Source organism: Coffea eugenioides, chromosome 3, assembly GCF_003713205.1.
Source record: "Coffea eugenioides isolate CCC68of chromosome 3, Ceug_1.0, whole genome shotgun sequence".
NCBI lineage: Eukaryota > Viridiplantae > Streptophyta > Magnoliopsida > Gentianales > Rubiaceae > Coffea > Coffea eugenioides.
Genome location: NC_040037.1, coordinates 4,185,495 through 4,200,049, shown reverse-complemented (window position 1 = coordinate 4,200,049; position 14,555 = coordinate 4,185,495). Strand labels below are relative to the sequence as shown.

General features: G+C 33.8%; 1 protein-coding gene across 1 annotated transcript; it reads right to left on the bottom strand.

The window, feature by feature from the left end:
- Positions 1–11,100: 11,100 nt before the first annotated feature.
- LOC113764687 lies at positions 11,101–13,800 on the bottom strand. The gene is made up of 3 exons (XM_027308654.1): positions 12,879–13,800; positions 12,579–12,768; positions 11,101–12,081 (listed from the first exon to the last, which is right to left on the bottom strand). The coding sequence occupies exons 1-3, from the start codon at positions 13,323–13,325 to the stop codon at positions 11,369–11,371; spliced, it is 1,350 nt and encodes a 449-aa protein (XP_027164455.1). The 5' UTR covers positions 13,326–13,800; the 3' UTR covers positions 11,101–11,368.
- Positions 13,801–14,555: the final 755 nt, after the last annotated feature.

Here is a 14,555-nt window from a genome sequence, read left to right as displayed (position 1 = left end):
GAATCTTATATGTATCATGCATCTAACTGTGATTGTGTATACATTGTCGGTGTATATAAGACTAACTCAAATAAATAAATAAATAAACCCTTGAAATACTAAAGTGGGACAATGTCTGGGGCAGACTAGCTGAAGTAATATGGTTTAATTTTAGTCAGTATACCAAAAAAAAAAAAAAAAATTTGCACCCCATTGAAATCAATCAACGATTAAGTGATGGAGATGTATAGCTTTACTTGCTAGTAGTTAATCCAAAACCGACACGGGATTATCTCTGAAATGAGCAATTCTTTAACTTTTGTATTCTTAATCCGCTACAAATAATAGTTTGTTTGGATTGTACATTATTTACACCTTATTTACACGTACTGATTTGCTTGCATCATCAACACATTTTTTCAACCACCTTCTTATCTCACATATATCACATAAAAAAAGGTGCTACAGAGTATTTTTCAAAAAATTATCCGAAATAATCTCTTGGCGCTAAAAGCTGCTAGGAGTTTGTCCTATTCAAAGGACAAAAGAGCCTCTGATTACATTACAGGCATTTGCCAATTATTCAAGATCGGGCAACACTTTCAGATGGTTGGAATTGCAGATTCACAAAATATAGCTCCATGTCAATGGGAAAGCAAGTTGATTCTTGAGAATTAAATATCCTTGTCAGAGTCAGACTTTTGCCAGGATACCTTAGTTCAACAAGAAAGCAAGCTAGCCACTGATTAAAGTCCTTGACAGCAGAAAATAAATGATGCAATTGCACCCACCATAATATCTGGACACTGAAAGAATCAATCAGACCTTAAAAATATGAAGATTTTAGGACATGAGATGAGATTGTAAGGTATATAAAACATTCATTACCTATTATAGATCCCCATTTGTCCAATGGTTTACTACCTTCTAACTATTCAAGTCATTACTGGCAAATAAAATCAATGGTGCTGAAGAGGCTTAGTTTAGTGGTTAGAGTTGAAGCTCCAAAAATCAAAATCTTGGGTTCAAATATTCCTTCCTCCTCCTCCTTGTTTTTTAATGCATCTCTCCAATCTCATCAACCAGTCAACTGTCCCTTCATCCCTGAACCTCCGTTACACGCTAAAGGAAAAAAAAAGAAAAGAAAAAGAAAACTGAATTGGGCTTAATATGAAGAATTGAACATCGAGGTCAAATATGTGCTGGTAAGATTAATCTGATATTTCCTGCTGAGATGCAGAGTCTTTTCTTGTAAGAACAAGAGGATTCTTAACCTAGGTCGCACGTGTAGGCTAGCCTATGTCATATTCAGAAGCTTCAGTAAAAAATTTTCTGAGACAGAATTCAGAAAAGTTGTTGACTGCAACATTTATGCATTAATAAAGATATTACTACCATTATTGCTGTTTTACCATTCCTCCAAGAATATCTATTAAATAATAGTGGTTTACTTTTAATTTTTTTTTATGGTAAGAATTCATATAATACACCTATATATATATATATATATATATATATATATATATATCGTTGTTGTAAAGAATTTTACCATGCAGTAAACCCTTATATGTTGTAGCCTACATATAAATCACGTACACTAGGTATAATTTTATATATATATATATATAAACTCACCCATAAAAGTTTGAATCTTGGTACTAAGGATAGCCTGGCCAAAACTTTTCCGTATGAATTGCTATTTGTTTCAAATTTTTGTAAAAAAATATATATATTATAACGATTTGATATATGTGAGATAAAAAAATTAAAGAAGAAAAATGTGTTCACATAAAATGTAAGAATCTTTTGGTAAAAAACTGCAATCCAAACCGACGTTCTCGACCATCCACTGAACTATCATTTCTTTTTTCTTCTAAAAAAAGTAATAAACTAAGCAATTCCTTTTGTAATTATAGTGTAATTCATTATTTTCAATTAACTTATACACATTAAACAAATTGCCGCTGGTTGATACCTACTCAATCATTGTTGCCAACCAAATTTTATCGAACCACAGAACAACAAACAACAAGGGAACAAGATTGGTTTATCAATATACCTATCATCTGTTGCTAAATGTTCTTCAATCATCTTTATATATGTTTTTTTTTATATTGCTATGAACAACAAATAAAATGATCATGTATTCATGAACTTTGGGTTGCCTAGAAGTAGTTGGGAATTTTTTTGACCAAAGAACTCTTTGGTTTTACTTATTTTCTCAACAACTCAACAAAACTAAGCCAAAGTTACTGATAAAAACTTGACCATTTCCAATACAGATATTAACCAAAACTGGCCACCAAGCCTAAACCACTTCAATGTCGCTGTCCTCCTGATGATTATTATTGACAAAATTCTCTTAGGAAAACTACCCATCAAAGATTAAGCAATAATTTAACACAATACCTACCAATTATTCCCTAATCTACGTACCTAAGATGCTTGCTTGACGTTGTATAATCTTGTGATACACTACTATTTCAGTAAACCTAATCAATGGTGTATTAATTTTGCAGTTTGAAGTTCATTATCAGTCACTGCTTTTGATTGACTTGGAGAGTGCGTAGAATTAGGTTTTATTACCCACTTGCCTATTTATTGTGCTTGATTCCTGGGTCGACCTGGTTTGGCTGAATTCCTGCTAAGCATCTAATAAACTAGTTTTGCATATCAATACTACTGTATCTTAATCTGGATTAGCTAAGAGAATTGCACAATTAAGACCATTGCTTTGGTTATGTATGGTGGATGCAATTATAGGCCACCTACTTATATCAAAGCATAAAAGCTTATAAACACAAAAGGAATTATTGCAGTTCAATTGGGATTCGAGGACATGAAGGTTGGGTTCTTGCTGCCTAATTAATATTCTGCAAGTCGTCTTAGCACTCGACAGTATTTAAGACTTGTACTAGATGCATGAAAAATGGAAAGAATACCTAATAGTGCAGACAATAATTACCAACTTTGACGCAGTTTTGATAGGTTCCCCAAATCAAAGGGCAAAAAAAAAATTTTTTTTGTGAACTAATGATGCTCAATTTGTATAATTTTTCTGGCTTTAATCTGCATTATCATTTATACCATCCTTCCATCAATCTCTGGATCGCATGGGGTGCTCAAGTTACTTTTACTTCTTCTTTTTTTAAAAAAAAAAAATTAAAGGTTCGTCAAAACAACTTATCAGTAATCACATTGATGGATTTGTAAACCACAAACCTTTAGAAAAAAAAAAACTTGGATAATGTCAACCACCTTTTTATTGACTTAGCTAAGTGGTAAAACTTAACAAGTAAGGCATTCGTGTGTTGAATCCATCATTTAATTTAGCCCCTTTTAGGGTTGCAGTAGCTTATAAAAAAGAATACTTCTGATACAAGTATCTTTAATAAATATGCTTTTAAATTACCAAAAATTGGGCTAGCAATTAGTTACCAAACACGCTAAAAATATTTTAGTGTTTAAAAGCATTTTTTTTCTATAAACACATCGCAATCCTAAGCAGAGACTTAGATAGTAATTTTTAATGTTAGGACTTAGGATACGGTTGAGCTCATGTAATATATTACTATCTGCATTTAACTCGTTGGACCACGGAAGAAGAGGCAAGTCTCAGCTTTATATAAATCAGAACCTGATCTTTGACCTTTTTCGTTGTTTATGTCACCGAAATCCCCTGATTTTGCGTACATGTAAGAGCCAGCTGATGCCACAATTGCAATTGTTATTATTTGCTTTCTGAGTTCGTGTGAACTCTGAGTTTAGCTTCAGACTTTAAAAAAGTTGAAAATGCTTTTAACTTGGGGCAAAATGTTCCAATGATCCTCAAGCTATTATAAATTTTAACTTTTGCCTTTCAACTATTAAATGAACAGTTTTAATCTTCCAATTAATTAAAATGTGCATTCATAACCCTTCCGCTAATTTGAGTCGTTATGTCCAACAGAAACGGCACCAAAAGTGTCAAGAACCACCACCATTGTTCTGTTGAATTTATTGGCTCAAGTTGAGGGAAGGGTTATGAGTCTACGTTTTAATTAGTAAGAGAGTTAAAAGTGCCCATTTAATAATTGGAGAGTTAAAAGTTGAACTTTATAATAGTTTGAGGGTTATTAGGGCATTTCGCCTCTAACTTAATACATATGGAATCGGTCTTCCTTCCTTGCAGCAGCACTGACAACATATTAATTAGAAAATAAGCAACCAACCAAAGAAGCTAATATTCTAATGAAACATTAGTGTAAGCAAAAGAATATTTTTTTGGCCTTGATCCTAAATATTAGACAAAATGAGGGAATTTTCAACGGCAAGTATGTATCAAATATTCCAAACTCTTAACAGATTTTATGCCGCCACATCTTACAATTCTATTGCAAGTGATCCTATATTTCGTTTTAAAGTCTGTCACCATTTAACATGCAATGAGGCCTCTTGACATTTTATTGGTGGCTTCACAATTGTTGGATGGCCCTTTTAGTGGTTATGAAAATTTTCAAGTGTAAAAGATTCTTGGCAGAGTGTCATATACATCTTTTCCTGATTTACAGAATCCCCATTGAAACGGCAAGAAAACAAGATAGCGGATGCCCTTTGTTTTTTGTAAGTACTATCAATGTCTCTTATGATGATCTTATCTTGCCTGATGCCGCCCACAATAAACACCAGGGTGTAAATTGTTTTAGAAAGCACAGTAGTTAGGATTTGGATCGTCGTATTGTCATGCTTTCAAGATAAATGACTGGTGATTTGGATCAAGAATCTCGACTGATTATATGAAATGTAAACATAACCAAACTGATCAGATCAGGCTAAGTGCATGTGGTTAGACAACCCATCTATTAATCAAACACAAATTTTTCATCTTACGCAAGTACCATCGAATTAATTAAAGAAAATTTAAGAAGGTAATCCCATATGAGCTAGGGTGCCAGCCTTTTAATCGTGCTTTATTTACACGGGGATTGTTGCCTTGTTCTTGGTTGTTTTTTTAAACTTTACAAAATCTGATTATAGAAATTGAATATAGAAAAAAATCAAAATCAGTAAAAACTACTCTTTTGGGATTATATATTTTAGCTAGTCTATAATCAAAATATAAAAGTGATCGAAAAAATTTCAAAAGTTGATTATTTAAAATTAAAATCTATAATCAGTTAAAACAATCAATCAAGAGGAAGTCTTGTATCCTTTTTGGAGAGAATTCTCGAATTTCAATACATATTATGTTCTAGTACTACCTGATTCTCATGGCTCTATATACAAAAAGTATATATATTAACGAGTATGGCCATTATTCTAGTGCAAAACCTGCAACTTTTTTCACTTCCTAATTCCTAGTTTTGTATATGCAAACAACAGGCAACCAATTTTTTTTTTTTTTTGGTGCTTTCCTTTTAGACTAAAAATGGTTTCTAGTGGGACTTTCTAAATAAATTCAGCTGGCAGCATAAACAGCTCCAACCAGGAAGAATTTGAATGATCTGATTGATTGTGAAATAGGGAAAATGATGGAAAAATGGAGAGCTAAAGGGGGCGTGGTGACCTAAAATTGGACCACATTTGTCATCCAACGGCAGAGAACATTTTGTAACGGATAAATACAAAATGCTTTAGTATGCAAACCTGTTCTCTCCCAGAATGGATAAAGTTTTATGAGCACTCAAGTGGGTTTTCATCAACTTTCCCTTCTTTTGGCACAAATTTCTATCAACTTTCCAATGTGCCTTCTAATGTTTGGTACATTCGGTGGATATGTTCTGTTACAATCAATTAAAAGCCAATATCACAAGAATGCCATGGTATACTGGATAGAACCCTAGCTAAGATATGTAAAACGCTCTGGATAAGTGTATGTTCTCCCTTCTTTAAATGTTCTTTAGCAAATACTAAATTTTTTAAAAGTATTTTATGATAAAAGTTTTCTATAAAAATAAAAGAAAAATATATGCAAATAGGCTTTTCAAAATGAAAAAATCCTTTAAAACGTACTTCATATTTTGTCAAATGAGTTTTCACTTTCAAAATGTTAATTTTACGTTCCTTACAAATTCAAGTTAGTAAATATTGGTCCCAACCTAAATATCTAGTCACAAATTCAAGTTAGTAAATATTGGTCCCAACCTAAATATCTAGTCACGTTTCAGCTTGAATCATTATGTGATCCACATGTAATCATTCTTTAAAAGGCAAAAATAAATACAAGTTGGGTCAGATCTCACTTTTTTAGCGAAAATATAAATATGGTCAGATCTAACTATAAGTGAGATCTAACCATTTTGTCCTTTAAAAAATGACCATGCATAGGTCACATGATAGATTGAAAATAAAAAGTGATCGAAAATCTAATAAGAAAGCAAATTTTATCGACTTAATTTTGTATAGGATATAAAGTTATTATTTTAAAAATGAAGAACGAAAAAATTCATATAACGAAATTTGAGAGGCATTTTGAACTATTTTTCCTTTTAAAATTAAGTTTGCTTAGGTCTCAATTTATCTGAAACTGTGTAAATAAAAAGGAAGAACACCTTAAGGGGGAAAATAGCCAATTCCATCCCTGACCTTTTCACTAGTGTTGATTTAGTACTTAACTTTTGTTCCTAACCAATTTGATATGTGAACTTATTTTGTAGTTCCAATTAAGGACTTCTGTGGCGGTTTCACCATCTAAAACTAATCTAGCACTTAATTGACCAACTAAACAAGGGTATATTGGGAACATCACTTATGGGGCTATGATAGATCAAGTAAATTGTGTAAAAAATCACAATATTAAAATTTTAAAAAGTTTTACCTAGTATTTTTTTACACGATTTAAAAGTTTTATTTGGTGATTTTTTATACGTTTTACTTGTTTTATTACAGTTTCGTGATAATACCTTTAATTAATTAATTAATTAGGAGCCAGATCAGTTTTAGGTAGTGGTGCCACCGGGAAGGTCCTTAATTGGAATTGCGAAATAAGTTCATGTATCAAATTAGTCAGAAATAAAAATTTGGGACTAAATCGACACTAACAAAAAATTTAGGAACGAAATTGGCCATTTTTCCCACCTTAAGGTGTTTGTGACTTTGCCATGGATCAAATCTTCCATCCTACAAAGATAGACACAACCCTTGTAACACGTGGCAGCAACCATGCTAGCATATCCTGACTGATATAAGAGTGAACAGTTGAAAGTAATATGTGGTTTCTTTCTTGTGGTCTTGGCAACCCCATCACCTCAAATCCCCCCTCCCCAAAAGATGTTGAAATCAAATTTACACTTCACAAGCAATCTCAGAGTAGGTGGGGTGTTGCTTTCATAAAGGCATTATTATTGTCAAACTTTGGGCAATCGCTTTTATTATTTGCTTTGTACAAAGAAAGTGGCCCTACCGCCACTAATTTTATAGGGGAAAAAAATTAAACAGATAAAGAAAGAGACCCCACAACTGTCTAAATTTAGTTCTGACAGAACTTTGTTACTGACCCTACCCACTTTGTGTAGTGTATGAGATAATAGTATGATATGCACAGCATAATGGATTACATAAGCCCCACCACAATGATTATGAGAGTTTATTTTTTAATATTATATTTACCTCCCTGACTTATAAAATGATCATAATAATCTTAATATATTAATATTTTTCATGTAATTAAACAATTCACTCCTAATCTTATACATATAAATGCATTTCACACAATTAGACTTTTAATAAAAACAAAAACAAGATTCACTTATGGAATAACCAATTATGTTCTAGACATAATTTTAACTTAGGGTTAAAAACAAAAAAACTCCATGTGGTATATCTAATACACTGAAAACCCTCAATGGTTTCAAAACATATAAAACGACACCTTATGTTTTGAACTAAATTATAAATTAACAGAATTCGTTAAATTTAACGGAATCCGATAAATTTAACGAAAATGATGGTTTCAGAAGTTAAGTTTACCGGATTTCGTTAAGTTTTCCGTTAAATTTATCTGATTCCGTTAATAAATTTAACAAATTTTGTTAGTTTATAATTTAGTTCAAAATATAAGGAGTCGTTTTATATGTTTTGAAACCACTGAGGATTTTCTGTATATTAGATATACCACATAGGACTTTTTGTTTGTAACCCTTTAATATATTATAAATTAATTTTAGCTTTACTTAAAGGATCTAGAAATGAATAAAAAAAAGATGTAAGTAAAAGATTTCAAAAGGATGGGACTAGCGTTGATACTTTAACATTTGAGAAATAGAATATTATATTAATGCAGTTGGTGAAATTTTTTTAGTTTAATAGTGCTGATCTATTTTTTTTTATCCTTTTTAACTTTGGTTGAGATTTTAGAAGTTTGGGACTGATGGTGGCCGCTGTGGTCATGGTGATAATGGCACTAATTTAAAATGTGGAAATATGAAAGATCTAAAATAGTAGAGATAAAAGTTGAAAGTGGATTTGAGATTTTGTACATGTTCCAAATTTTTAAAAAAAAAATTTATGAGAAGGTAAAATGAACTTCATAATTTCATGAAAACCTTTTGGATTATTCATTCAAATTTTTGATCATTGAATAGTTTTTGTTACCAAAATGGTAAATTCAAGAGAAGTGTGTGTAATTATTAAAATCTAAAGGAAACTTTGTGAATTTATCAAAAACCTCAAAAGGAGGTTTCTGAAATTATCCATTAAAACAATCCATATAGTCTCTCATCTTGCAGGAAATTCCAGTGTTATTGAAAAGCCGCATTTCTCTTTACAGGTACTAGTATAGCTTATCTGGTAAGGTGTCAAAAATTTCAAGTTTGTAGTTCTCATGTCTTCGGAAATAGGCAAAAGATGCAGTATATTTATCCAAAATAGTGAATTTACCCGAAAACAGAAAATTTACCTAAATCTCTAGACTCATTACCTTGTAATGGGCTGTTTGGCCCTCCTCAGGGCCTTGAGAAAAAAAAAAAAAAAAGAAAGTCATGTTTCGATAAGTGTAAAAGATAAGAATTTTTAACCACAATCCCCTTAATCATTTCCTGCAAATTGCTATCCAATAGTGTTGGAGTGCAAGAGGTAATACTTGGAGCTAAAATATCATTAACCGACTAAGAGGCGAGTGACAGATGCCAATTGCACTTATCCGTATTTGACCGCATCATATATAAGACGTCTCATTGACCAACGTGGTTTAACCTAATTGGTGTCAAAAAGAAGGTTTTTACTAATGAAAAATTAAGCCTTAAAAGCCTTTTTTCTTCAAAAAAAAAAAAAAAAAAAAAAACTTAAAAAGGCAGACATTGCCTCCAAGCTGAGTTCAACCAGGCCAAAAGTGTGATTTTGTTTTTGTAATAATTTGGCAAATTATGGATTAAAATAATTGAGGAATATGCTAATTTGCACCTGAAAAAAGTACATCACATCACATTGTCGAGATATAGAATAATATGTTTGATGCTATTGTGTAAAGAAAAGAACGAAAGATAACTCAATCAATAGTCTTCTTAATCCAAGTTACTGATTAAAGGCATAAAGCACCCACACAAACAAAAAAAAAAAAAGAATTACTCATTAAAAGCAACTTTAGAAAAGGAATCAACTTAAATTGACTAACTGAGCCTAATCAACCGGTTAATTACTTGATTATCTTTGGAAAGGAGTAGATAATAAATCCCCCTAAAGTAAACCAAGGTGGGTAAATGAATCAGTGGCCCTAGTAAATGTAAACGGACTGATAGCAGCAGTTAAATTCTCGAAGATCAAAGCCAACCGTGTCAAGCAGGAAGCAAACGGTCAATAGGAGCAAAACCAAGAAAGTCAGAGTATTCTTTGCTTTGGGCTTTGGAGCTCTTAACCAAGAAAGTCAGAGTATTCTTTGCTTTGGGCTTTGGAGCTCTTAAACACTTCTCTCCCCTAATCACAACCCCAATGCAAATCTACCACGTGTAAATGGTTCATGGAAACTCTTCAAGGACTCTAGGTTTTTTTTTTTTTTTTTTAAAAAAACTCTATCTCAGAAAAGATTGATAAAGACCCCTCTATCCCACTAGATCTGTATTCAAAAGCACACACAGAAAGAAAATAAAAAAGAAATTGAAAGAAAATTTGGAAAAAGTAAAAGTAAAAGGCAGCAAAAGCCAAGTTTGCTAACTCCGGTGAAGAAAACAAAGGTAAAATAACCTAACCTATAGGCTCTTACTCAAGAACCAAGGTTTTAGAACTTCAAAAACATATTAGTATTGTAAATGGAAAATTAGAAAGAAAAAAAAATCAAATTTATGGCAAATTGAACTGATCCCTATGAAGTTTATCATAATTACTAGACCTCCTCTCTAGTCCTTAAAGTTTATAAATGACCTCCCTTGAATGGTAAATTATTTGAGATAATTTTATCATATTTACTGTAGCATTTTTTTTTATGTGATGTATGTGAGTAAAAAGTTGATTGGAAAGTTTATTAATGATGCAAGCAAATTGATATGTGTAAATAAGGTGTAAATAATATGTATTCCAAACACACTTATTGTTGCGTTGGAAAATTTATCGTCTAATCCTAAATCCATAGTAGAGACAATTTCCTTACATGTTAGTACCACCTAAAAGTGAATTGCAATTCCAACCCTTTTATTATGATTTAAATAAAAGAAAAAGTTGATATCAAGTTTAAAAAAAAAAGGATAAAGTTAAAAAGAGGTCAACTCTAATTTCAAAAACTAAAGAGAAGGTAATGTAATTATGGTGACTTTTAAGAAAATCAGTGTAAATAAAGTACTAAAATTTAGAGCACAACTAGGAGAATATTATCACATCACGGTATTCTAGTGTTACATCCACTCCCCTGGCTCCTATACACACCGTCCAAGATAGCACGAGCCTGCCGTCATCTCCATCTCATCCGCCCCTTCCTTCCACGCTCCCCCAAAAAAAAAAAAACTCTTCATTTTCAGCTCCCCATGCTTAGCATTATTTTAGCCTCACACTTTCTCCCAAAAGATATTTACATATTTCGAAAAATGGAAAAATTAAATAAAACCACATATATAATAATTAAAATCTGCTTCTGTTTCCTTGATAGGAACATCTGGATATGGATCTAGCAAGAGGGGGTAGATTTCATTACTAAAAATTGATTTTGATTTTTTTTTTTTACATTTTCCATTATATTTTCTAATTTATTGGTACAATAATGATGATCTAGAACATTCACTTCATCATCACTTGATTGCTTCTTACATATCCCTTCTAAGAAAAAAGGAAGGGAAAAAGTCCAAAATTACAAGGAAATTAAAAAAGAAAAAAAGAAAATATCCGGTTATATCTAGTATATAAAAGCTCCGACCGATACTATACTTTTTTTGTACTTCATAAAACAGTTAGAAAATTCCCAAAAGAAAAGGAAAAAGATCCAAAATTTTCAAGGCTTCTCCTTTAGAAGAGATGCCAAGCCGGTGACCATAACCCGGTTGCCCCTTTCACAACTCTTGGGTTTTATCACCGGCGGTTGCCACGTCCCGATCGCCGGCGTCGGCCCTTTTGAAACTTCGCCGGAAATCCTCGCCGGCGACGACAAAGACGACTCGGGTTTCTCCGACGGCGTCGTTTTCTCCCCAAAAATCAGCTCCAGTTCTCCACACTCACTCCTCGCCGGCGACGACAAACCTGACTTCGGTTCCTCTGACGGAGTCGTTTTCTCCCCAAAAATCAGCTCCAATTCTCCACACTCACTCTCTTCTGAAGCCTCCTCAACAACCACCTCCTTACTCTCATCTTTCTCCTCGGTTTCAACAACAACCTCCTCAGCTTGTTTTCCCTCAACTGCAACGGCATCGTTTTGAGGAGGAACGGTTGTCCTAACGTGCGGGCTGAGCCATTTAGCTTTCATGTACTCAGCTTTACGCCACGGCGCAATATGCATTCCTTTCTTCTTCAAGCTTTGTCTGGCGGCCTCTGATACAATTCCGATGATCTGCTGCAACCTGTCCACGTTCCCGACGAAAATGAACGGCAGAGCATGCAAGATGGCTTTGTAACTTCCGGTTGATCGAGCAATCTCAAACTCTGATCGGAAGTCAATGTCGATCAGCACTCTTTCCCCTTCAGTAATCACATCAATGTAATCATATTCGCCTGCATTTTAATTTGCCAAATACATCATCAGACCAGATACTCAGATATGGAAAGCGGAACCCCCTAAAATAATGGGATCAAAAACCAAAACTGGTAAGGCCCTGATGTGATCTAGGCAAATACCTCACAAAATTTTAAAAAAAAAAAAAAAATTTCCAGGCACCAATAATAGTGCTACTTAATTTATTTATGAAAATTTATATAAAGAGAAAATAGTAGTGCTAATTGTGTCAAAGGAAGGGGATACAAGTCAAAACCCACGACAAATATGCAAGAAATTATCAGGTAAAACTGCAATCCTTTTCAATTTCAAACCCAAAAAAAAAAAGAATCATAATTTATACTCATGTTTGGAGGCGAAATAAAACCCATAAACGAACAAGAAATATCAGCGTAAATATGGAAGGTTAGGAAAATAATGCAAGAAACTATCAAACTCCAGAATACAAATAGATTAGGATAGAGCATAAATTAGGAGAAAGAGAATAGGGGTCTACCGGCTGGAATGGAGGCAGATTTGTCCCATTTAGATTTGCAAATGGAAGCATCGTATCCAAGTGCTAATAGACCATCAGTCACAATTTTCCTCAAATCATCTTTCCTTTTGCAAGTTTTATTCTTTTCCACCATTTTTGAAGTATCAGCCAACAGATTCCTCTCCACAGTTGTAGAACAAGGAATCAAGCTCTACAGACAACAAATAAGCCAAGAATTAATCCCAAAATCAGCAAAAATAATTTCAAGAATTTCTCAAGAAACTTCAAGTTTTAAGGGAAAGGGGGCATTTTGATTATTACCTTGAGAAAATCAACGGAATCGCCAAAAGAATAAGAGTTTGAGTTAGTGACAACATCCCCAAATCCAAAATCAAATTCATCATCAGAACTATCATTGCTATTTCCATTGAAGCAATTGCATCTATTTCTCCCACATTTCTGAGCTGTCTGAGACTGCTTCTCAAAAGCATTCTCCTCAATGAAATTCTGCACCATATTATCTAGACAAACTGAGCTGAGCTCAAACTCCGGCACTCCTGCCGCCGGTGGGGATGGTGCTGCAAAATCTTTAACTTCGCCGGGAAAAGACGCTTGCTTTTCTGTTGTGGCTGATGATATCCTCAAAACACTGTTGAATGGCCGATCAAAAAGCCGTTTGAGCCGCGATTTAAGCACCGGCGGTGGCTTCAATGATTCCAGGTAGACTTGGTCGGAATCAATCGGCTGAACCTTCATCTGAAAAGGCATTTTTTTAAAAATCCCTCTACTCAAAATTCTCAAGTAATTGAAAAATGGGAAAAATCCCTTCTACTTCCCTCAACTGAAGCTCACTTTTTTCACAGCCAAAAAAAAAAAAAAACTAAAAATCTGAGCTACTCATCGATAAGAACCAAGAAAATTAATGCTTTTGCGGCCAAAAGTTAGTGTTCTCCGATCATCTACTGCATATACACAAAAATCTCTTCTTGGGCAGGCAAATTGGAAAAGAAAGAAAGATTTTTTTTCCTTTAATGGGGTGGACAATTTGTATCTGTACTAGGGCTTTTCACGGAAGACGTGACGGTGGTGGACTGAAACACGGGCATTTCGTTGATGGAGAAAGGAACAGTTCGCCGGAATATTCATTTTCCGGCTAGATTTCGACCGCCGGTTGGGTACTTCTGTTTCTCCCTTTTTTTCTTTCTTTGAATTCAAGTTTTTCCCTTTTTTTTTTTCTTTTTCTTCGGAGATGTAAAAACTAGGAAAGAATGGATAGAGTAGAGGCGTTGGGCGTATTTATATAGGAAGAGATCAAGTAGCTGACTAGGATTTTCCCTGACACGTAAAATCCCACGTGGCAGAGAAGATTGGTTTGCTCACGTGACAGCAGTTGATTAGATTTGTCGTTATTCGAGAAATTGTTTTGCGACACGTGTGATCAAGATGAAACGTGGAGACAAAGCAGTGGATGAGACTGGGTGAAATTACTTTTCATGACCTGCTGGATGCCCTCACTGCCCAGTGTAGCGTGGATGACATACTTTGTGAACCCCAAGGTTATCGTGTGAGGTCGAATGGATTAATTTTGAGAATTTTATAGAAAAAAGAATTTGATTAGGTGCGAAGTTTTGGCCCTTTTTTAAGAGTGATTGGGTGAAATGGGTTCATTGTTTGGGGTTAGTGGTCACACCTAATAAGGGATATGGGGATGGTGGGGCTGATTAATTAACCTAATTGCTGCTGATTAGTTTTCTTTATCAACTGTTTTTCTCAAAGCACAGCAAAAGAGCTTTCTCATAGATCAATGGAAGTACATTTGTTTTGGTGATGCAATGTAGCTTGCAGTACAACTATCGAACTCCATTTTGTACATTGCTATTGTAGTACACTACCACAAAAACATGAGGACCTTAACCTTGACAGGTGCAGTGTTCCTGTATGAATGAAACCCCTTGGCAAAGAGTGAAAAGCAAGAAAATGAAATTGTGGTACATCAAT